Here is a 22,701-nt window from a genome sequence, read left to right on the forward strand (position 1 = left end):
AGGTAAAAGAAAAGGGAAAAATGTGTTTGATGTGAGCGCATGTGCGAGAAGGTGAAGGGAATTGGAACTGATGCGGGTATGCTGTCGTGAAACCAAATGCATTGAAGGTAACTCTTGCGCCTGCGTCTTTGTTTTTTGTTTTTGTTTTGATTTCTTTCTTTTACTTGTTTTCTTTAGGTTGCTTCCCTCTCGTTATTACTTTCCCTTTTTTTTTTATATCAGAACGCGTTGTTACGCTTCGTGTGGTAGAAAAGGTACTAAAGAGTGGAAAGGTCAACAAAACCGAGGTCCAATTGGGGGGAGGGGGAGGAGTGGAGGGAAATGAAAAGAAAAAGGGAATAAGAAGGGATTTGTTGTCACCGCTTGTGAGCGTCCTGTATTTACTCTCTCTTTTTTTTCTTTTCCTGTTCTCTTTCTCTTTCTCTTTCTCTCGATATTTTCTCTGCGGTTCTATTTCTTTTTCTTTTTTTGTTTCCCCCCCCTTTCCTCTGCGCGTGCGTTTATTTGCGTACACCTCCGTCTCTCTTTTTTTTTCCATTTCTTTGGATTTTGCGTTTCACTCCCCCTCCCATTTTTTTTTGAAGTTGTTTCTTTTTTTTCTTTTTTTTTTCTCCTCTCCGATACTTCTTTTCATCGGTTGTATTGGTTTTCACTCCCCTCCATACTCTTTTTTTCTTTTTGTTCTGTTTTTTGTTTTTGTTTGTGTTTGTGTACCCTTGCGTGGTGGCATGTTAACGGCCAATCAATTATATTTGTGGTGTTTTCTTCATTAATGTGAATTAATTAAACAACTTCAATTCCTCATGGTGTGATACACGGGGGGGGGGAATCACAGGAGATTATTTGGAGGGATAACAAATGAGACGCCTCGGGGGGGGGGGATTTGGAGGGGAAAAAATAAATAAATAAATAACACAACAATAACAATAAAAAACAAAAGGAAACCATTTGGTGATGCAAGAAGGATGATGGAACAAATGGATACGTGAATGGAAAGAAGGAAGGGTAGAGAATATGATATGTGTTTTCTTTGGCAGGTAAGGGAGGGTGGTGGAGGAAAAAAAAAGTGAAATGTACCGAAGAAAGAGCCCAAGAAAACAAATAAAAAAAGGAAAAAAAAAAGAAAACAGAAAAAAAAAGAGTCCGAAATGAAGCGAATGATATGGTCATGGGTGGAGGGAGAAGGGACGGGGAGGCAAAAGGGAATTTTTCATTTGCCGATGAGTAAAGAGGTTGTTACTTCACAGGAATAGAGCGTACCGGTGCGGGAGGGAAGAAGGTGAAAGAAAGAATAAAGCAAAATAAAAAGAGGAAAAGAAAGGGGCATTTGTTAAGGTACCAAATATGCCTCTCTTCTGCTGACCATAGAAAGAGGAGGCAGTGTTCTTTTTCATGTTCCTTTTTTACTTGTTTGCCTCACTGTGTGAGTGTATATAGGTGCACCTCATCTCACCATACGGTTTTGGGGGAGGGAAATAGAGTCGCTACACTTTAATTACTACTACATAAACTCTCGTGACCGCCGTGTGGGGGCCATGTTGTCCTCGCTACCCAGGCATTTGCGGTGATACGTTATTTGACTTTTCCTCCTTCAATTTTACTTTGTTGTCTTTTAAAGGAAATATTCAAGAAAGCGTGATGATTTACGAACTTGCGCTACTTATATCCACCTTCCTTGGACTTTCCATCTTTGTTATTCCCTTTTCCCTGCTGCGAACATGGACACGTAGGCAGGCGAGTAGTCGTTTCGATTCTTCTTCTGCTCGTCAACGGCACCCAACGAAGTTGGATGAGCAGGTCAACGCGAAACGTCCGTTGAAGGTTGTGTTTCTTCACCCCGATCTTGGCATTGGTGGCGCCGAACGGCTTGTCGTTGACGCTGCTATTGCACTTCAGAGGTACCAGAAAGTGACGCCTGTGCAAGTTATTATTGTGACAAACCATCATGATCCCCAGCGTGCTTTTGCTGAGACGGTGGACGGGACAGTGACCGTGCAGGTATTCGGTTCGTGGCTTCCCGCCTCCATAAAGGGGCGAGCCAAAGTGTTTGCTGCAACCCTTCGCATGTGCTGGGCGGCGTGGGTTACGTGTTGGATGCACCCTGATGCGGACTGTTTCATGGTGGATCAAGTAGCCGCAGTTCTTCCGCTGCTCTCATTTGTGGCACCGCAAATTCCTCGGCTCTTTTATTGTCATTTTCCCGATCAGTGCTGTGACGGGAACCGCGATGAAAACCAGCAATACAAGAAGAAACCGTCTATCTTTCGCCTGCTTTATCGGAAGCTATTTGATGAGGTTGAAGTCTTTGCTATGAACTATGCCAGCAGTATCGTGTCGAATTCCAAATTCAGTAGAGCGGCTACTCTGAAGGTTTTTCCCAAACTAAGCAACAGGATTGACGCCGAGGCTGACATATTCTACCCTCCTGTGTCATTGGCTGTTAGGGAAGGAGCTAAACCTAACGGTGACACAAAAGTATTTGACACCGAGGAACTCGACAAGCTCCGGGACGCTATTCAGGGAAGAAGTGTGGTGCTCAGTATCAACCGCTACGAGCGTAAGAAGAACCTTGTATTGGCTATTGAAGCATTTGCACGTTTGTTAAACTCGGGGAAAACGACATGCAGTGGTGCTCCGTTGCTCGTTCTGGCTGGTGGGTACGACACACGGTTGGAAGAGAATGTTGCACATTTGAATGAGCTCCAAAAGGTTGCTGACACATACAAGCTTATGGATAGTCAGATTCTTTTCCTGAAGAATATAACCGAACTCGAAAAGCGCTACCTTCTTTCCCAATGTTGCTGTCTTCTCTACACACCCACATCGGAGCATTTCGGTATTGTTCCGACTGAGGCAATGATTAGTGCGAAGCCAGTTGTAGCTGTCAACCGCGGTGGACCATGTGAAAGTGTGGGTGAAGGTGGCACACTTTGTGACCCAACGCCTGAGGCTTTTGCGGAGGCTATACTTTTATATCTGAATGATGATGAATTAAGGAGGCGGGTGGGAGAGGCGGGAAGGAAACGGGCGAGCGATGTTTTCACTATTGAAAGGTTTGGGGAGAAGCTGGCCACACGTTTTGTGAAGCTATGGACTGAAACGAACGCGGCTATGGGCAGAGCGGCGTTTTGGGGGAAATGGCTTGAGGGAGGAAAAAAGGCGGACTGACTGAGGGGCTGCGATCGGTTTGCCCCATCCTGGTCACCTTCGCTTCTGTCGGTAGTGGTACCTGCTACATCAGCGGACTATCGGTCATCTCGTTCCTTTTTCATCCCTATCCTATCTGAGTTTTTTTTTTTTTGATGGACTGTTATCCCTTCTTGTGCTGTGATATGTTGCGTGTCTCTCCGCGCTTTGTATTTGTATTCACGAGGTGGCACCCGCCTGCGTAAGTTTAGCCAATGATGGAATGGTGTTCGCGGTCTCAACAGTTGAGCACCTCCCCACACCTCAAATCCACCTCTTTTTTTTTTCCACTCTACCTCTTCCATCGTGTTGTGATGAACCGTTGTGCATTATGTATTTCATTTACGTGTGCTATGGAGAGGAAGTGTAGGTGCTTGTTGTGCGGTGGTTTTACTTCTTTATTTCCCTTGCGGCACCCGGTAGCGGTGGTTGTCCAGTTTCATTCTTCCTAGTAGGGTCTTATCGTTCAATTTTATCCCTGGATTGGTGCTGATAATGCAGACCGGCCCATTCGCCGCCGTTACACGCGTTCCCGATCATGTGCGCAACATGATTCTGAACGAAATTGCTTCCGAGAACATATGGCTATTTGATCGTGGCCGGTGCGAAGCGGTAACGGTGGGCGATATGCGGTCCTCCTCCTTTTCTATCCCGATGGCCGAGTCTCCCCCTGCAGTTGGATGCGAATTGGATAACAATGAACATCTTCTTCTCTACGATCTGATGCGCGTGCGTAACGGCCAGGTTATGTTTGAGAACGACCATTTCAGTCGGATACGGCAAAATTGTATATTGACTGCCCCTACAGCCTGCGATGCCGCTAACGTATCGGAGGATGAGGACCTGGGGAAACTCTCAACTTACATTGAGGGTGTGCGGTCGACGACACGAGATTTCATTAAATGTAACCCATGGGAAAATGGAGACGTCAATCTCAAGTTTGTTACATGGGTGCTTCCTTCCCAGTTGAGCGACGTATCAACGGCAGAGAGGCGAAGCGAGCTTCTTCGAACTCTTTCCTACGCGGTTTACTACGTAACTTCCTTTTTCCCTCCGGAGGATTGGTACGAGGAGGGAACGCGTTATGCCATGCTTTATGATGCTCAGCGGCATACACCAAATGCAAAGATCCTGCAAGTCCCCCTGCGTGAGCGAGCAAAGGCGCTTCAACAGACCACTAACGCATTCGAGGTGCTTCTTGTGTCGGATAACAGGCGGCACTATCTTGTTCCTGAAGGATCACGCTCAAACTATCTTATTGTCTCCGGTGACGAGTCATTGCTCTGTTCATTGGAGGAAGACATTCTTGTTGGCATTACTCTCCGTGTTGCTCGAAGGGCTGCTGCATGTGCTCGCCTTCCACCCCTGCGACACCGTAAGCTTGTTTTGGGGGACATTTGCCTGGCGAAGAGCATTGCAATGTTGGGTACAAGCCCCGGTGTATTACCCATCAAAGAGATTCAAGTATTCTACGATGAGGAAAGTAAACAGAATTTCCTTTTAGCAATGGAAGATTATATGCAAGACAAGGATGAAGAGATCCAGCGTGCTGTCATCAATGTGCGTGGCCGCATATTGAATGATGACGGACTACTCCGATTGGAAAGTCCAAGCTGCGATACGCTGAAGCGCCTCAGAGCGGCCTATGAAGCGGAGGCTCTTCTTTAATTACTGTAGGAAAAGGGTATAAAGGACTGTGCTCGTTAATGTGGAAGAGGTAGCATCCCCTCGCTTGCTTTGTTATTATTAATATTAAATTGCGGGCGACAATGCCCTAGTAAGAGATGGCTAGAGGGGGGGGGGCCGTAAGTGTTTTTTTTTTTTTAATCGCTTGTTCGTTTTACTTTATTTTTTCCCCCTAATTATTTGTTTAGTGTTCGGTTTGACACGTAATAGTACAAGTGCCTGAACGTGAATGCGGAGAAGATGACACGACTCCGAAACTTTTGTGGTTTTGCTAAGCATTTCGGAGATCGACGGAGGGGGGAGGGTTAAAGAGTGTTTTTGTAGTGAGTTGCTTTTATATTTGTTTAGAGATCCATGCGCGTTGAAAACGACGCTTCGTAATTGAAAGATACATTTTCCCCCATTCAGTTTGTTATCGGCTCCTGTTTACTTTGATTGGGCGTCCCTCCCCATGGTGAGGCGCCTGAGTGGAAAAGAAAATATTTTTTTAAAAAAAAGACGAGTGAAAAAGGATGCCGCTACTTGTTTTTATGACTCCGTGCCTATTACCTTACATATGGCTAACGGTTTGACAGGCAAACCTGCGAAAGCTCCACACTTCTCTTCCGCCGCTCCGTTTTCTCACCACGGCGTGTCGTCGGCTCTTTCCAACGCATTAAACGTCGTCTGTTCGGAGCTTATGATTAGTATTCGCAGAAAGTTCTAGAAGGTAAAACAATATAGTAGACGAGGGAGGTGCAGCGAGAAGGAAGGAACGTCGACCACCAGTTTGTGTGTGTGTTTTGCATTGTGAACGGGAGCCATCTACCTCAATACCTGACATCCCCGTTGGTGCTTCCGCAGCTTTATCCGAACTGGAGCGATGATATTACGGCACTCTCGCCGCCTGTTGGCGATGGAGGGGGAGCGCAAATTCACATTTCCAAGCACTCCAGCAACTCTCAGTACTGGCGGCGTGCCCTTCTATGGTAATATTTACGCAGGACGTGTTGACACACAAAATTATGTGCCTCCACCACAAGAGGGGTCTGGACTTATCAAACCAAACAGTAGCGCGTGGGACGACCCTCAGGTGCGCTCTAAGATTGAGCGGTGCCCGTATTTTGCGCTCTGCGATCAGGTTGTATGGCACAATATGGATCCAGCTTACTTGGACCCCGGCCTCCTTACAATGGAGGAGCACCAGTTGCTGCTACTATTTAGCCGTGCATACTATGAAAAGTGGAAGTTAATCCACAAGCGGCCGCCCAATGCTCTTCCACGCGTGCGCATTAAGTACGGGTCCACCGTTCTTTTAGAAGAAATGTTGGAGCTCATCGACGTTCCGGTGCCCGTGCGGCGTGCACTGGTAAGGGAGTTTCAGGTCGACGACGCCTCCCTTATCGCTATGGACCCCGACTGCTGGTCAGCCGCGTACCTCGACCCGTTTAACAGGGATCATTTTTCCGGTCGCGTGCTGGAGTTTGCTGACATGAGTGAGGCTCATCGTGAGAAGTTCTACCTCCTTCTGCGGCAGATGCGTCGTATTGTTGTGGTGCGACGGGATACACCAGAAGAGGAGCGGTTGGTGCTACCCTTTTCGTCTGGTATAACATTGTATGACCTTTCTAAATATTTAGGTATTGAGCCGTACGGTGGTCAACTGAAGGTTTACGATTATGTGGACCTCCAGAAGACACAACAGGTGATTACACTGAAGGATGAGGACAGTTACTTTGACTACCTCGTCACGACTTTCTTTAAGGCAAACCTCCGCAACGCCACCCTTAGCGACGTTGCTGACGACATGGACAACACAGCGCGGTACACCATTACCGTGGAGCCCTTCACTGTTGCCGAGAGGCGCATCGGACGATGGTTTTGATTTCCTTTTTTTTTCTCGCTACGTAGCGTTCTACATACTGTACTCTGCAGGTCGCATTTCATCGCCCTGGTCGGCGTCTTCAAGTGTTATTGTCGCTTCTGTGTTATCTGGTTGGGGCACTGTATACCCAGTATTTGGATGTGGCCAATTTTGCCTTTCTTCCACTGGGGAGGGGGAGGAATGCTATTTGTTACCAGTTATTGTTGCCGCATCAAACACTGGCTCTGAGTTTTGTAGAACAGGGGACGATTTGAGGTCACGAAGCGGTGTGAGGAGTTCGGCAGTTCTGTGTACTTTTCACCGCATCTTATTACACGACCCACCAGCTTTCACTTCTTTTACATGAACGCTCGCACTCGCTCACAATGATATACGTTAAGGATTCCTGTTTTGGGTTTCTCATTTGCACCGATCCAATTGTCGCTCACCTCCACACACACACACGGTACCTTTACGCTAACGTACGATTTCCTATTTTTCTTTTTTTTTTTTTAAAAAATCTTTCTCCGCTTTCTTTTGTATCTTTCGGCGCATTCGTGTGTATCGTGCCGTAAAGGAAGCGACTACAATCTAGGGGCACAAGAGGAGAAAGTCAGGTAGTCTCTACGATAACGCAAGCGCCATCAGCAACATCCACTACAGTTGTGGGGAAACACAGAGCCGGTTGACATTTGTAATCATATACGTTTTCTCTCGTTGCCGACGCATCGCAAGATAAGTCACATATTGACAACTTTAGTTCTCATAGAAGTGACATAGTTACATTAACTAGGAGGAGTGAGTCTTTACGGTTAGTGCCATGTCCTCATCTCGTCCTGCCACTGGGAACCGCTTAGCCGTTCCTATCCGGACAAATCTTCCCGTTCCCGCACCCCGTAAGCGCCGATTTGAATTAACGGATGAGCAACGACAGGAGATTCGCGAAGCATTCGAGCTGTTCGACTCCGACAAGAACGGTCTTATCGATGCGCATGAAATGAAGGTTAGCATGCGGGCACTTGGATTTGATGCAAAGAAAGAGGAGGTCTTGCGCATGATGCAAGACTGCGCGGCGCGGGATCAGCATAATAACCCACTTATGGACTTAGCGGGATTCACTGATTTGATGACCGAACGCTTTGCTCAACGGGACCCACGGCAGGAGATGATCAAAGCGTTTCAACTGTTCGATGAGAACAATACGGGGAAAATATCTCTGCGTTCCCTCCGTAGGGTTGCAAGAGAATTGGGCGAGAACATGACGGATGAAGAATTGCAAGCCATGATTGACGAGTTCGACACAGATCAAGATGGCGAGATTAATCTTGACGAATTCCTTGCCATCATGCTGGAAGATGATGACTACTGAGAGGAAGGGGTGTGATTTCAAGGAGTTGGCGTGCGAATTTATCCCTTCCCCCGATCCGGTGGGCGTAACGGTGGATGAAGTACGCGGAAACGGGGGTGAATAGAGCGAGTTCTACTGCTATCATCAAAATTATCACTGCTATTGTTGACATTCATAGAATAAAGGTGAAAATGACGAAATGTGCGTCCACCCGTCGGCGGTGATATATATATATATATATATTTATTTATTTATTTATTTATACGATACATACTCGATGTTGGTGTGCCTTCTTGCCTGCTAAGGTTATAGACAAGGATCGTTATATGAGCTGTGTCCGCCTTGTCGATTCCCCCCAAAAAATTCACTCTTCCTTTTTTCGGCTGTCGTAAAATGTCTTTTATTGTTATTACCACTATTAAAACTATCATATTTCTGTTGGATTGCGATAAAAGAAGTTGGCGGAGGGAAAAAGAAGAAAAGCAAATGAAAGAAATTATTTCCCCCCCCCCCTGTTGGCTTACGAACATCCAAACTTTTCCTTGCCGCTACTTTTTGCGGTGGGAGTCCCTGCCAGGTGAAGGCCGGAGAGCAGTGAATTAATCCCTTCATTTTGTTGTTGTTTGCTCCTGCCTAAACGCGGTTTGCCCCCATATCGCATTCTCAACTACCGCATCTTTACCTCATACACGTTCCTTTCTCTCTTTCCTTCTTTCTTACAGTGTAGCGCCTTCAATACCACTTTTGCATATGATTTAATAACCCGCGCAAAACGTCTGGCCTCCATTAAATGGCATTAGAACTCGGCTGAATTTTCAGTACCTTAGCGCGGAGTGAGAGGGGCCCTTCCTCCTCCTCCTACTCCTACTCCTCCTTTATTTTTATTTTTTTTGGAAGTGTGTGCCTCTTTTATTATCGTGTTAACTGTGGTCCACTCATTCTCTATTCATTGGCCTACCACCGCAATTAAAATACACGTGTGGATGAAGACGATCCGCATGAAGGAATTACATACAGCTTCTAAGGGATGACGGGGCACATGTTTCCGTAGGGAGAAGAGGTTTATGGGTGCACATATGCATGTATGTTTGTTTGTATGCGTATGGATTTGCTTTCATATGTCTGTCCACCCTTATTTCTCAATGTATCTTGTTGCTGCCACCGCCTTTTCCCATATTTCCCTTTCGTATTCTTGACTTGGTGCTGTTGTTGCTCCCACTTTTAAAAAAAGGGGGAAAATAAAGAACAAAAAAAAAAAAGAAGAAAATACAGATATTGCTACAAACAGCGCGTGCGGTGGTGCGAAGGTAGAAAGTGTTTGTAGCAATATCCCAAAATAAATTGATTCTCTCCAAAGGTGTGGCAAAGCACAGAGTAACGAGGGGGTTGGGCGAAAATTAAAGCGGGAAAAGAATTCGAAAAAAAAACAAAAAGAAAGAAATAAAGAGAGGTGAAAGGTGAAAGAGGAAATACAAAAAGTGAAAAGTGAAAGGAAACTGGATCAAAACATTTGTCCCACGAGAACAAAAACAAAAACAATAGCAACAATAGCAGCAATAATAACAACAACAATAGTTTCCTTTTTCCCCTCTCCTCTCCCCCATCCATACATCCCTAGGGGTGGAGACGATAAGAAAAGATAAGGTAAGATAAAGAGAAATAAGGGGAGATTTCTTTTTTTTTTTTTAGATAGGAAATACAGGAGAGTAGCGGGATATCGATGACGCAAAACAAGGTGAGGAAGTCCAGTTCCATCATTTCTACCATACGTGGAGCTCTCTCCTTTACACGGAAGGATGAAGGGAGTCCTGCGGGTTCGCTCGGCACCCCGCTGATACGCAGCGACCCGGTTCCCATGTGTTTCCGTCGACCCCAATCATCACATGGCTGCCCGGCTGCCAGCAATCCAACTTCTTTTACTCTTCGCTCTCATGCGATGGATGACAGGAGGGATTTACTGGAAGAGGAGGAGGCGATGTTTGGTGGATTCCGACCAAAGGAGGAGGCCCTTCGAGGGAGTTCTGGTTTTTGTATTTCATCACTTTCCTTTTCACCACAACTCGTCGCAATGAATGGGGACCTTTCACCCAGTGAGCGATGGGATGATTATGATGGTTATGATCAATATAATAATAATAATATTAATGGTGATGATGATGATGATGATGATGATTCGAACTGTAAGTTTCATGTACACAGTGAGGAGCCGCCTGCTGGCACCCGCAAGCGAGTGGAGGAATGGATAAAGACTCAAATGCCTACCGTCAAACCAGCCGCTTCATGAGGCGGGGGGGGGAGGGGGAAAAAAAGAAAAAAAAAGAAAGAAAGAAGGTTTTACTTTCTCCTATTACCTTGATTTCAATGAACATTGGATTCAACTTTTTCATTTGGTTTTTTTTCTTGGTTTGTGCTTGTGTTTAAAGTTTTACACCCACTCGTTATTTTCGTTTCGATTTTTTCCCCCATCCATTTCTTTTCGTTTCTACACGCTGCATAGACTGATTTATATATTTATTTATTTATTTATTTGAATGCACGAATAAAGTAAATAAATAAATAAATTAGACGATGCTGCAAGGGTTTTTGACTTAGTTTCTTGCAGTAAATATGCAGTGATTGGTAAAAGAAAAAAAAAAGATAAATGGACAACGGGTGGGTTGTTGGGGAGTTTTTTTTTTTTGAATTAATATTATTGATTTTTTTCCACTTCTTTTTTTTTTCGTGCTGTTTCCCGTTTTCTTTTTTTTTTTTTTACTTTGGTTAACTGAGATGGTAATTGCTTTTTCTTCATTTTTTTTTAATTTTTTTTTTTTCGCGTGTGTGTGTCTGAGTGGGTTTGTGTGGCCGTGTCTCTGCCTGTTTTTTGTTTGTTTGTTTTTTTTTTTTTTTTGGTGGTGGTGGTGGTGATGGTTTAAATGAAGTGATGATCAGAAGGTGAAGGAGAAAAGTGACAAAAATGGTATAATTAATTTTAAAAAAAAGAAAAGGAGAAAAAGAAAAATTGACAACGCGTGAGAATTTGATTGTGTGCGGGTGGGAAAATTTTTTTTTTCCTTTCCTTCCTTTTTACATGATATCAACTTTGCATCTCCATTCATGATGCCAGACACAAGAACTTATGTATGTATGAATTAAATAATTTATATTTATTTATCTCAACATTAAAATATACGAGTACGCACATGTGTGTATTCATGATTGGAGAAAATAGAAAGGAAAGGAGGAAGTGTTTGGTTGGGTGCAAATCTTCTTCTTTCTTTCTTTCTTTCTTCTTTGTTTTTTTATATTATTATTATTATTATTTTATTTATTACTTCATTCCATTTCCCCATCCTGTGCTTTGCCCATCTGAAGCAAACAACTGATTATTTAAGTAAAATAATAATAATATTATTGTTATTATTGGTATTGGTATTGTATTAAGATGAATTCACGGATGGAGACAAAATGAAGAGGAAAGTCGATAAGCTTCCCAGTTTGTATGCGTATTTGTCTGTTTTCGTTTTTTTTGTTTTTTGTTTTGTTATTTAGAGTGGGGAGGAGGTTTGGACGAATGAAAAAAAAATAAATGCTCTCATGCTTGCTTATACGTTGCCGCGCCCGCGTTTGTGTCTCTTTAGTTCTTAATATATTTTATGTGCTGCATTCTCTTAAGTAGTAAAGGAGAAGAGGAAGGAAAATGAAGGAAAGAGAAGAAAAGTCAAGTAAATCTTAAATTTACAGGAAAAAGAGGGAATAGGAGAACACGATAGAGTGAATAAATAAATATATCAACGGAAACGAATACATATATATATATATATATATTACAAAAGAGTCCAACTGGAAGGTAACACGGTTGCGCGCCTATTTTGCGGATCGGTAATATATATATATATATATATATGTTTATTTGTGGATTTTGTAATTCAGTTTCCTCCTTTCCTGTGATTGTGCAATTTGGATATTTGTATTATCCATATGTGTTTGTACATTTACGCGCCCTTGTGTAATAATAGTAATTACGGTAGTATTGAGCCCCCACACCCACATGAAGCGGCACATATATTTATTTATTTATTTTGTTTATCCCGTAGCGCTTTCTTTCGTTTTTATCTATTTTATGTTTGTAGTGGTGGTAACGTAAGTTATTGTCACCGCTTTCCTGTGCCGTCCCGTACTGTACTGTACTGTACTGTACTGTACTGTACTGTACTGTACTGTACTAGGCCGTCTCCACACACACACACATATATATATATATATATATATTTATCTTGGAATATATTTCACACTACCAATTTCGCAGTGGCGCAATGGAAATAAGGAAAGAATTAGCGGTGTCAGTTCTATCGTCACTGTTTCAACATTTCATCACAGTCAGATGCGTCTGTGTGCAGTTTTCAATGTAGATATTTTAAGGAACAATCACCATAATAATTAAGGCGCTTTTGATGCATTAAACCGCAGAGTCACGCGGTGTCGCTCTTTTTTTTTTTTTTTGTTGTTGTTATTGTTGTGTTTGCCGAGTGTTTCACCTCTCAAATAAATTTAAAATTACACAAACGTATTTACGCATATTTATATGTGTGCGCTTTGTTTTTTGTTCCCGCATGTTGTACATACCTCCGCTTCCCTTTTGCGATTATTATTTCCATTTATTTGTGTATTAATAATATAATTAGTGTTTCGACACGTGCTTCTTTTTTTTTTTTTGCTTTCCGTTATTTTACATTATTATTGCCTCGTCAAGCGACCCGGATGGCGTTATCTGTTTTGTTGTATGTCTTCATCTATGTCTTGTCTGTTTTCTGATTATCTTAGTTTAGTTTAGTTTTTTTTTCCTGTTCATCTACTCGTCTTTCCTCTTATTTTTTCCTTCCAGCATTTGTTTAAATTATTGTTGTTTAGTATGTTTTTTTTTTCTTCTATTTTCGCTATTACTTATCACCATTGGTTTTGGAGGCTCGTCAATTATTTATTTATTTATTTACTTTTCTGCTGTGCTATTTTATTGTTATTATTTTTTCGTTCTTCTAAATAATTCCTTCGAAGGGGAGCGGAGAATAATGTGGGTGTCATCAGAGAATGGTGAAGGGGAACTCCACTCCTTTAAAAAAAAAAAAAGAAGAAAAGGAGAAAAAAACGGCAACACAAAACAACACATGTCGTGTTGAATTGTTTAGTTGTTTGAGTGCTTAAATTGTGGTTTCGCTGGAGCAGTGAAGAGAACAAGAAATATATGAGCATAAATAAATAAATATATTTTTATCATGGAAGTGATGAATCATTGAGTGAAATGAGTGAGTTTTGTTTTAGTGTTGTGTTGTGTTGTGTTGTGTGCTTACCTTCTTGAGGACGCGTTTGGGAGGATTATGTTGTGAGCGGAGTTACCACTCAACTTGGAGTGGAGGTGCACATTATTAATATTATTATTTTAGTATCTGCCTTTACATACGTGGTTCTGTGGGCGTAAATATAAATATACATGTGTGACTCAGTACAAAATGTAGGAGGCAAGTTATAAGCAGCGGGAGTGCTTGTCCATGTAACCGGCCTGTGTAACGCAGCAGTTTTCTTTTCTTTTCTTTTTTTCCTTTTCCTCTTGCTCGTCTCGTTGCAAAGAGAAATTGAAAACAAAAAAAAAAAAGAAAAATAGGAGAGCAGAAAAAAAAAAACAACAAAATTGACTTCACTGGAATGGGAATTCGTTCATTACCTTTTCATTTCATTCGTACTTCTCTTTTTTTTTTTTTGACTCCCGCGTTTCTTTCTTACCTTCCACTACTCATTCAAGGTAATTGATGTTTTACTTTCTTCTTTTTCTTTTTGTTTTTTTTTGTCAAAAATAAGTAAACCGGTCCGTGGTTTTTTTATATCTGTAGGTCGTTGATCGAAACAACCACCGCCGATCAGTTTCCGAAGTGAAGGGCGGTCTCCCCCTCCTCTTTTGGGCCCGACACGTGAATAGACAAACTCACATTCATATTTAAGGAGAACGAAAGGTGTGGCAAGAACCAACCAAACAAAACACAAGGATTAAATAAAGGGAGAATAAAAAATAAAAAATACGGTATAGATCTTCTTCATAGAAACTATCGTCCCACTCTTCTTCCTACTGCTTACAGAAATCAAAAGTGTGCGACATGGACGAATACGGTGATTTTGACAATAGAGACACATATGATACGGATGAGGCGGCCTTCCTCACGTCCCGCCTTGCAATGCGTGCTGAGGAAGTGGAAGCGAATGTGAGCGGCTCGCAGTTTCTTAACTCACCTCGCAATGGCAGCACTTTAGACGCAGAAGAGGACGAGGAGGCCAATTTTACACCAAATGTGTTGGGAGGTCCAACGAATGACACGCCATTATTTTACGGGGAGGAACTTGACTCGTTGATACAGTCACAAGAGCGAAATGTGGCTGGAAACGTCACGACTCAAAACATAGATGCCAGTGAGGGGGATGCGCTGCACATTGACGAGCATGAAGAAAATGATGACATCGACAATAATGACGTTGATGACGACGACGAAGGTGATGATGATGATGATGATAATAATAATAATAATTTTCTAATTGATAACTACGAACCCCCGGAGCACACGGATATGGCGAGTGGCGGTTCCGGTTGTGAGGGAGGGGGCGACCGTACGCCGTTCGCCCTTTCCCGTGTGAGGGAGCTACTAAAATTTCATAGCAATTCGACTATTGTTTCCAAGGATGCGGTTACTACGGCATCGGAGGCTGTGGTACTCATTTTACAGGATTTGACACGAATGGCTGCGGCACAGGCGGAGCGGAACAACCGCAAAACTGTGAGATATTCCGACGTGGCGACTGTGGTGCAGCACTATGACCGGTTTTCCTTCCTTTTAGATATCCTACCACCAGTACCTGAGGTTAAGAAGCACTCATCTAAGCCAGTGCAGAGGCAAACTGCTATCGTACCGACAGGTTCAAAGGTTGGCCAAACACCGCGGAGTTCTCAGAAGCAACAGCAGCTGCAGCAGACGGGCACCCAGCGGGGCAGCCACATGCGACAGGCCAAACTTAGTTTCGGCAATGCGGCCGACTGCATATAAGTCCACGTGGTACCGCTCACTACTGTGCAGCGGCACCGTTGAATGTGGCGTGAGCGACACGATGCCAGTTTTTTGACATTTAGGTTCGTGTACATGCTAATGAGGAGGTGTACTTTTTGTTTGGTCTCCTTACGTCTACACAAGCTATTACCCCCCCCCTTCTCTCTCTCTCTCCACCGTGTGAGTATCGTTAAATGCCTTGTAGTTGACTTATACCTATGGCATTGTGTTGTGGGAAGAGAGACACTAAACTGCTTTTCCCTTCCCTTGTTTTCGCTGTGTCTTTGTTGTTGTACTGCCTTCGCTTCCTAACAAGTATGCTTCTGTGTTACTTGTTTCATTCTCTTGTACTTGTTTGCACTACAACGACTCTAGTGTGGTAGTTTGTTGGCTATATTTACTGCTGCAAGGGAAGGTAAAACTACAGGTAAGAAACTGGCCGAAGATATGTTGCCTCATTCGGTGCCCACGTCGCCTCATCAGGAACGTGACCGGCCCTTAGAGCAGATGACGGATGAGGAGTTACGACGTGAGTTGGTGATGCTCATTCGTACGAATGCCATTCTCGCTGAAGAGTCTGCAGGCCTCCAAGCAGATATTAGTGCCCTCTGTGAGGAGTCTGTGAGGTTTCAACAGAGTACAGAAATTGAAGAAGACAAGGTGACAAATCAGTTGTTGCGGCGCCTTCAGAGCGAGGAGGTGCAGAAACACCGCTTCCACCACCAGATCCTCTGTGAGGAAAAGGCGCGACGAAAGATCATGGATCAAATCACACAGGTCCGGCAGCAGATGGAGCTAGAGAAACAGCTTGAACAAGAACAGGAAGTGCAGCGGATGGAACTTCAGCGAAAGCTGATCGATGTGGTGAATAAAAAGATTGAGGTGGAGCGACAGCTGCTGGAAGAACGTCGTGTCCAACTTGAGGCACTAACGACAAAACTAGCTTCCATAAAGGAAGGATCATTGGCGGCAAAGTCGAAGGTCGACGGGGCTGTTGGTTCTCGAGGAACTCAGGGGCCAAGCGCATCTTCACAGCAGTGTCAGTCGGGAACAGCAAATATGACGCATGAATCGCCTGCTGCTGCTGCTGCTGCTGCTGTCGCAGCATCCTCTCAGCCTCCACCCGTGAAAACAGAGACGGTACCGTCATCGGTAGACTTGCCTGCTTCCGACGTTGCGGGCGATGACACGCATGGCACCATCATTAGGTTAGAGGAGCAGTTGAACCGACTCTTAGAACAACATGCCGCCGCAACACAGGCAAGTGCAACCAACGAGAGTCTGTGCACAGAGTTGGGTAGGAACCTAGAAACTATTCAGCAAGCAGCTTCGGTTGATAGAGCTCGTACGCTGAAGTTAAAGGAAGAGCTGCAGGAAACCAAGCGAAGAGTGGCCGTACTGGAGCAGCGCGCTGCCGTTGGCACGGCGTATGCCGCATCCGATGATAGTTCTGATTTGCCTACGCCATCGGTCTCCTCCTTGTACGATGACAAGAGACGGGAATCGCTCCTCAATTGCCACCAGCGGTACCCAAGCAGTTGTGTACCACCATCATGCTCCGCTTCTGAAGCCGGTGAAGATACACGATCCGTCTAAGCAGCTGACAATACCAATGCATGGGAACAACTCGGCGTCTAGGGAAGTGGAGAATTAGTCACGTGATGTTACAAAGTAGTGGGAATGGGTATATTCGGTTTTTGAGTTTTTTTTTTGGGGGGGGGGAAACATCTTAGAAGGAATTTGGGGATCAGGGAGACAGAGTTGTGTGTGTGTAAATTCTGTGGTTGGTCCGGCAAGAAGAAAGTAACCGGAGTGATATCGGCGGGCGCTCGTCTGTGGGCACGGGTGGTTACTGCACTTTTTTTTTTTTGGCCGTTGAGTTTTCAGTCGATTCTACCTTACTGCGCTGAAGTCCTTCGACTTAACTCTCACCTCATTTCTTTCGATCGTTCTTTTACTTTATTCTCTCTATTTTGTTTTTTACCACAGCGATGCAGAAAAAAGGCACTTTTCAACCTGTCCTATTTCCTCCCGTCCCCATTACTCCTCCGGCTGTGACGGTGCACTTCCCCTATTTTCTTATTCCCTCTTTGTTGTTTTTGGTTTTTTTTTTCCGCGTTTCCCCTTATGTTTCCCTTATATTTGAAACTACCAATTATTTTCTTCATGGAAACGCAGGTACAAAAGAAAAATAGTTGTTCCTTGAGGGCGACGAGTGCTTATGTGGTGGAGCCAGTCCCCTTTCTTTACAAAATGATGCGATCACCCTTGTAAATCCTTTTCCTCCACATGTTTGCGCTCCGTGCGTTGAGCTCGTTTTGCAAAAATCGGTTCAGTTTTGTTTTATATCATTTTTCTCACCTTGCTATTTCCGTTTGTTTTTTTCCTTTCCACCTCCTACTTCCTAATGACCAGCGGGGTACCTCTAGTATCTTTGCTTACCCATTATGATTGAGGGAAGCAGAAACTCAAGCGCCGTAAAGAAGCGGCTGGTCGCCAAACCGTTGGAGGAGTGTGCGCCGCTTAACTTGTTGGGTGCGGAAGATGTGATGGGAGCTCTTCACACTTCTTCAGTGTCATTCTTTACATGGGGAATTCTTCAGACCGTCATCGTGCACTGCTTCGCAGGTGCGCTCTTCGGTTATGGTATAGGTTTTGTAGGGCCGTACTACACACTTTACAAAATGGGAAGCGATTGTATGACAGTGACGACTCAATCCACCTGCCCGATGTTTATCCCAGAAAAGTGTACCTGGAAGGACAATGCATGTAAGTTTGTCGTTGACAACTGTAGCGGACAGTTAAAGGAGGCTTGTGGCGCCAGCAGTTCCTCAAGTGTTTCTCAAACGTGCTACTGGAACCACAAAACGAACGTGTGCCAGCCGATGGCTGGTTTTACAGCATTACAAAACGGTATCTTTGCTGGCGCGTTTATTTTTGGAGGCTGCATCGGGTCTCTCATATCCGCTCCTCTTCTCTCAGTGTCGGGACATCGAATAACCTTTCTTTTGTGTGGATTCGTTGGTACGGTAGGGGGTGCGCTGACACACTTTGCAACTTATACGGATTCATACATGCTCTTGGTGGCGGGGCGCTTTCTTACTGGAGTTTCGGCCGGTGTACTTTGTGTGAGTTCTCCCGCGTATGTGGAGGAAACGGCACCAATACAACATCGGCAGCTCGTTGGAGTTTTCTTCCAGATTGCATGTACGTTCGGTATTCTCAGTGCTTCGGCCATGGGCTTAGGTCTTGCACAGCGAAGCTTCTCCACACAACACGACATGCAACAACGACAACAGATGTTTTGTTTGCCAGGAACAATCATCGCGCTGCTCATGATGTTTATTAGTGGACCCATGAGGGAGAGCGTTGTGTGGATGGAACAGCGCCACCTTTCCAGGCCAGGGGAGCAGGACGATTTGGTCACCTTTGCTGAGGGCCGCGTTTCGTACGGAACAGTGATATCAAGTGATCCGAAGCCTGGATGGGGAGGTGTTAAGGGACAGCTGCTCACCGCTTTAGTTCTGTGCATTGCACAGCAACTTACTGGCATGAATGCCATTATGAACTACGCCCCCATTATCACGGACAGAATGGGCCTGGAGCCACTTTTTGGAAACTTCGTTGTTATGGCATGGAACTTCATTACGGTACTTACTTCGATTCCAATATCCTCCAGGGCGCATGCGGACCGCGCTTACGTTGTGGCTCTGCTTTTGGCCTCCTTATCGTGCTTGCTGGTGGCCGTGGCGGTGCTACCATTTTTTGGCTTTAGTAGCAATCTAAAAGTAAAACTGTCGGCTACCGGAATACTGCTTTTTATCACCTTCTTTGAGTTGGGAATGGGAAGTTTCTTTTGGACTCTCTCGCAGGGCATCTTCCCCCCAAACTTCCGTCACCGAGGATCAAGTTTTACGGTGCTTGTTCATTTTTTAATTAACATCGTTATTAACGTAGGGTTTCCCCTTGCGGTGGAGTGGCTCTCGGGTGGTCCCTCAGGAAACCAAGATGTTGGAATGGGCATTGCTTTCCTCTTTTTTGGTATTGTGGGTCTCCTGTCAACTGCCTACCTGCACAGGCATTTACGCTTATGGCAATCATCTTAGACACCGAGTGGTGTGTACAGGCTGCTTTCTCTTTTCAGAGTAATGCAGCTGGCTCGTTCCTTTTTCATCCCTATCCTATCTGAGTTTTTTTTTCTTGATGGACTGTTATCCCTTCTTGTGCTGTGATATGTTGCGTGTCTCTCCGCGCTTTGTATTTGTATTCACGAGGTGGCACCCGCCTGCGTAAGTTTAGCCAATGATGGAATGGTGTTCGCGGTCTCAACAGTTGAGCACCTCCCCACACCTCAAATCCACCTCTTTTTTTTTTCCACTCTACCTCTTCCATCGTGTTGTGATGAACCGTTGTGCATTATGTATTTCATTTACGTGTGCTATGGAGAGGAAGTGTAGCTGCTTGTTGTGCGGTGGTTTTACTTCTTTATCTTTTGCTTTTTCGCTTCACCAAAAATGTTTACCCTGCCGGGGAGGGAGGAGAGGAGCTTACGATTTTTTACTGTACTGAAGATTGCATTTTCTTCTAGATACATTTCTGAGGCCGTTCCACACAAACACAGTATTACTGTCGAGAATTTGGATAGTTATTTTATTTCCTTGTTGTTTCGATTTTTCTTTTATTCATCCATGCCTCAGGCTCTGCGTGTTTATCATTCCATCTGTACGCGCATATCTGTGTTTTGGTTCGTTGGTTGGTGTGCAGCGAGGTGGATCATCCTTGATATACATACATATATATATATATTTATATATATATTTGTTTCACTCTCTCCTGTTAGGTAAAGCATCACGAGGAAGAGGGAAAGCAAGAGTAAAAGTAACTAATTGGCGCCCCAGAAGGGAAAATGTCTGCGGTTTCTTCTCCTAAGCAGTCTCAGCATTCCGATGTGAAATTTCCTGAGATTGTGCCACGGATGGATGAAGCGATGGATGAGGTAAAAGAGGAGGCGCAAGTGGAGAGAGAGGAAGTAGAAGAAGAATTCCACTTACCTGTCTGTTTTCGCATGCATTATGATGCACTTCCATATCCACGAACAAATGTCTTCCGTGGGCCAAGTACGTATCGATTGCATTCCCAGATTGTTTTGCCGTTCATAAAACCGCTGTCCTCCGCCACTGTTGGTGAGTTGGTGTCCCGCTTCACCGCACGGGCGTTCAAGTGTTACCCTGAGCTATCTGATTTTGTGGTTGAGGCCTTGTATCCGTGCTTTCAAGGGACGACAACTAGTGGTGATAATGTATTCATTGGTCATTTGTCGGACCGTATTGTTGTCAAGGAGCATGCAGCGTCCCCGCTGTTGAGCTTCCTCGCTCCCACCACACCGGGCAAAACGGCGGTGTATGACCTTTTCACGCTATGGAGGGGGACAAAAACGCGTTGTGGATCAGCACAAATGCCGGTGCTGGCTCCCATATGCCATAATGCTGACATGAAAAATGGTGGAAGGCAGCAGGAAAACGCAATGATTTACACGTGGCCCAACGTGTCTCTCAGTGAAATCCCCTACCCGCTCAAGCACAGATGTCCCCTCACGAAGTTGCCTCCACTCTTCAGCTCAGGAGAGGAAGGTGGTTTATGCGATGGCTTACCTGCGGTTCATTCGCGATTAAACCCGGAGCAGAGGAAGCTGCTGGACCAACTCGTTGGTTTTGAGTCGGAGGAACGTCACGCTCGCAGTAGTATTTTGGAAGATGAAGGAGTGTCTTGGAGAAGCTTTCGGGAATGGGAATTAGACGCTAGGCGACGTACAGTGGTTCTGTTGCGTCTGAAGAGTAGAGATGCATCTAAAGTACCATTATGTGGTCTTGAAGAGTTTAATGTACCCGAGTTTCCCCGCACGTACCCTGTGGATACGGTTCCACTAATATCCCCCGAAAAGATGGTAAAGCTTGAAAAGGTGAAGGAGTACTCGATAGACACTGTTTGGCTATCCCGCGCATTTGCCAGGTATGAGAAACGTCAATCTTGCGACACCAACGACACCCAACCGCAGCCGCTGCCCTCAAAGCTTCGTGAATGCAATGGGAATGCCGTTGCATCAAGCGCACAACTAGGTGAGAACATAGACAATAGTGTTGATAAGGGCGATGAGTCCGATGAGATGGACGAGCTCATTGATCAGTTCGCAGATTTCCGTCGCGACTTGCTAATGTTGGAGCGCAAAGAGTTCCGTAGTCTTACAGCAGGATTTCGGCTCATTCTGGAGCGGCAGAGAGAGTTTGAAGAGGAGTACATGAAGGAAATAATGGCTGATGAGCTACGCGGTACGGATGTGTTAGATGCTGAAAGCTATGAGGCGCCTTATGATTCGCAGAATGTCAATGGCGCATGGACTTGTGTCGCAAGAATGAGCGCATCTCCACAAGATTATAGTGCAAATCTGCCAAATGGGTGCGCTGCGTCGTCGCCGGCGCCACCGTCCACATGCGCATCACCTGCTAAAGTGGTAAAGGAGGTCGAGCTAGTTGGAGATTCGCCCAAGTTTCCATCTTATGAAAAGAGGGAGTGCGACATAGGCGTTAAGGCTGTCACGTGTCCGGACTTCGAGGATGGGATTCCTTACCGCAAGATTCTGACCGATAAAGAGGCACGCGTTCGGGCTGCACTCGATACCATTGAACGTATTGATTCCCAGTGGTCTGAACCCATGTGGTTGAAGGTGGGGAAACGTCGTGTGGAGCATTGTGAAGCTGATGTACGACGTAAGTTGTATGCGGACGAGGTTGCTAGGAGATGTGATATATGCATTTGTCAGAGGCAGGATGTGGAACACATGAAAGAGAAGAAACGCCTTGCGCTCGTCAGAGCCTTTGAACCTATCGTCGAGGGAGAGGAAGAGGACCGTATGGCTATTTACGAGGAAGAGGAGCGTTGGCGATCGCTTCTTCTTTCCTTGTGTCTCCGTGGTGTAGTGCTGCTGAAGACTTTTAGGCCTCAGCGTTGGGGATGGGACGATGATGTATAAACAGCTTACATGCTTCTCTTTTCTTTTCTTTTTTTGTTGTTGGTGTTACAGACAGGGAAGAAGAAGAGAGAGGGTTTCAGATTTATCTGTTATGGATGGGGGCTGAAAACGCATCTGTGGGACTGCATAGGGGTGGATGCGAATGAGTAATTTATAACTCGTTCCCCATGTCCGAGTGAGCTTGTGCTCATGTTAACAACTTACTTAACTGTTTGTGCGTTGCCCTTCCTTCCTTCGTTTATGTTTTTTTTATGTTTTCCTTTTAGGGGGTTTAATTTTATTTCACCTCTCATGAGCAGCGTAAGGGGGAAACCCAGCAGTGAGCTGCCCTTCGTATGGCGTGAATGGCCCTTCCATGTAGGGTAACCTTTTGTTATTGTCGTTATCACACCGTGTTGTGGTTGTCATTTATGTAACTCTTCCGCTTCCCTCTCTTTTTTCCTGAATTTTTAAATGACCCTGTCTTTTTGTCTTGCCCGTTGTGCATTACATCATGCAGTGTGTTATCGTTTGCGTGGTTCTTCCCTATTCAACTACCCCCGCTTCG

The 22,701-nt window shown here is 44.8% G+C and overlaps 8 protein-coding genes across 8 annotated transcripts, besides 39 other annotated features; all 8 read left to right on the top strand.

Moving 5' to 3' along the window:
- Nucleotides 1-22,701: part of a sequence feature (sequence corresponds to BAC RPCI93-1H19) that runs on past both edges of the window.
- Nucleotides 126-215: a sequence feature (T-rich).
- Nucleotides 384-490: a sequence feature (CT-rich).
- Nucleotides 520-617: a sequence feature (T-rich).
- Nucleotides 670-712: a microsatellite.
- Nucleotides 893-913: a sequence feature (AT_rich).
- Nucleotides 1,092-1,139: a sequence feature (A-rich).
- On the top strand, nucleotides 1,639-3,168 carry Tb927.4.2230 (glycosyltransferase ALG2, putative; the record flags this gene model as incomplete). The annotated part of the gene is made up of 1 exon (XM_839280.1): nucleotides 1,639-3,168. The coding sequence occupies one exon, from the start codon at nucleotides 1,639-1,641 to the stop codon at nucleotides 3,166-3,168; it is 1,530 nt and encodes a 509-aa protein (XP_844373.1).
- On the top strand, nucleotides 3,682-4,854 carry Tb927.4.2240 (hypothetical protein, conserved; the record flags this gene model as incomplete). The annotated part of the gene is made up of 1 exon (XM_839281.1): nucleotides 3,682-4,854. One exon carries the CDS (start codon nucleotides 3,682-3,684, stop codon nucleotides 4,852-4,854), a length of 1,173 nt encoding a protein of 390 aa, XP_844374.1.
- Nucleotides 5,349-5,369: a sequence feature (AT_rich).
- Nucleotides 5,735-6,736, top strand: Tb927.4.2250 (hypothetical protein, conserved; the record flags this gene model as incomplete). Its single annotated transcript, XM_839282.1, has 1 exon — nucleotides 5,735-6,736. The coding sequence occupies one exon, from the start codon at nucleotides 5,735-5,737 to the stop codon at nucleotides 6,734-6,736; it is 1,002 nt and encodes a 333-aa protein (XP_844375.1).
- Nucleotides 7,209-7,236: a sequence feature (AT_rich).
- Tb927.4.2260 (centrin, putative) lies at nucleotides 7,536-8,084 on the top strand (the record flags this gene model as incomplete). Its single annotated transcript, XM_839283.1, has 1 exon — nucleotides 7,536-8,084. One exon carries the CDS (start codon nucleotides 7,536-7,538, stop codon nucleotides 8,082-8,084), a length of 549 nt encoding a protein of 182 aa, XP_844376.1.
- Nucleotides 8,288-8,326: a microsatellite.
- Nucleotides 8,911-8,938: a microsatellite.
- Nucleotides 9,287-9,330: a sequence feature (A-rich).
- Nucleotides 9,470-9,559: a sequence feature (A-rich).
- Nucleotides 9,586-9,635: a microsatellite.
- Nucleotides 9,692-9,734: a microsatellite.
- Nucleotides 10,165-10,236: a microsatellite.
- Nucleotides 10,565-10,592: a microsatellite.
- Nucleotides 10,732-10,876: a sequence feature (T-rich).
- Nucleotides 10,923-10,953: a microsatellite.
- Nucleotides 11,024-11,044: a sequence feature (AT_rich).
- Nucleotides 11,193-11,217: a sequence feature (AT_rich).
- Nucleotides 11,314-11,346: a microsatellite.
- Nucleotides 11,347-11,376: a sequence feature (AT_rich).
- Nucleotides 11,428-11,467: a sequence feature (AT_rich).
- Nucleotides 11,847-11,870: a microsatellite.
- Nucleotides 11,928-11,949: a microsatellite.
- Nucleotides 12,106-12,126: a sequence feature (AT_rich).
- Nucleotides 12,208-12,269: a microsatellite.
- Nucleotides 12,293-12,318: a microsatellite.
- Nucleotides 13,015-13,035: a sequence feature (AT_rich).
- Nucleotides 13,157-13,188: a sequence feature (A-rich).
- Nucleotides 13,291-13,314: a sequence feature (AT_rich).
- Nucleotides 13,361-13,384: a microsatellite.
- Nucleotides 13,462-13,482: a sequence feature (AT_rich).
- Nucleotides 13,616-13,644: a microsatellite.
- Nucleotides 13,676-13,728: a sequence feature (A-rich).
- On the top strand, nucleotides 14,189-15,127 carry Tb927.4.2270 (hypothetical protein, conserved; the record flags this gene model as incomplete). The annotated part of the gene is made up of 1 exon (XM_839284.1): nucleotides 14,189-15,127. The coding sequence occupies one exon, from the start codon at nucleotides 14,189-14,191 to the stop codon at nucleotides 15,125-15,127; it is 939 nt and encodes a 312-aa protein (XP_844377.1).
- Nucleotides 14,521-14,614: a microsatellite.
- On the top strand, nucleotides 15,575-16,723 carry Tb927.4.2280 (hypothetical protein, conserved; the record flags this gene model as incomplete). Its single annotated transcript, XM_839285.1, has 1 exon — nucleotides 15,575-16,723. The coding sequence occupies one exon, from the start codon at nucleotides 15,575-15,577 to the stop codon at nucleotides 16,721-16,723; it is 1,149 nt and encodes a 382-aa protein (XP_844378.1).
- Nucleotides 16,203-16,226: a microsatellite.
- Tb927.4.2290 (glucose transporter, putative) lies at nucleotides 17,575-19,233 on the top strand (the record flags this gene model as incomplete). Its single annotated transcript, XM_839286.1, has 1 exon — nucleotides 17,575-19,233. One exon carries the CDS (start codon nucleotides 17,575-17,577, stop codon nucleotides 19,231-19,233), a length of 1,659 nt encoding a protein of 552 aa, XP_844379.1.
- Nucleotides 19,910-19,945: a microsatellite.
- On the top strand, nucleotides 20,034-22,154 carry Tb927.4.2300 (hypothetical protein, conserved; the record flags this gene model as incomplete). Its single annotated transcript, XM_839287.1, has 1 exon — nucleotides 20,034-22,154. The coding sequence occupies one exon, from the start codon at nucleotides 20,034-20,036 to the stop codon at nucleotides 22,152-22,154; it is 2,121 nt and encodes a 706-aa protein (XP_844380.1).

This window comes from Trypanosoma brucei, chromosome 4 (genome assembly GCF_000002445.2).
Source record: "Trypanosoma brucei brucei TREU927 chromosome 4, complete sequence".
NCBI classification, from domain to species: Eukaryota; Euglenozoa; class Kinetoplastea; order Trypanosomatida; family Trypanosomatidae; genus Trypanosoma; species Trypanosoma brucei.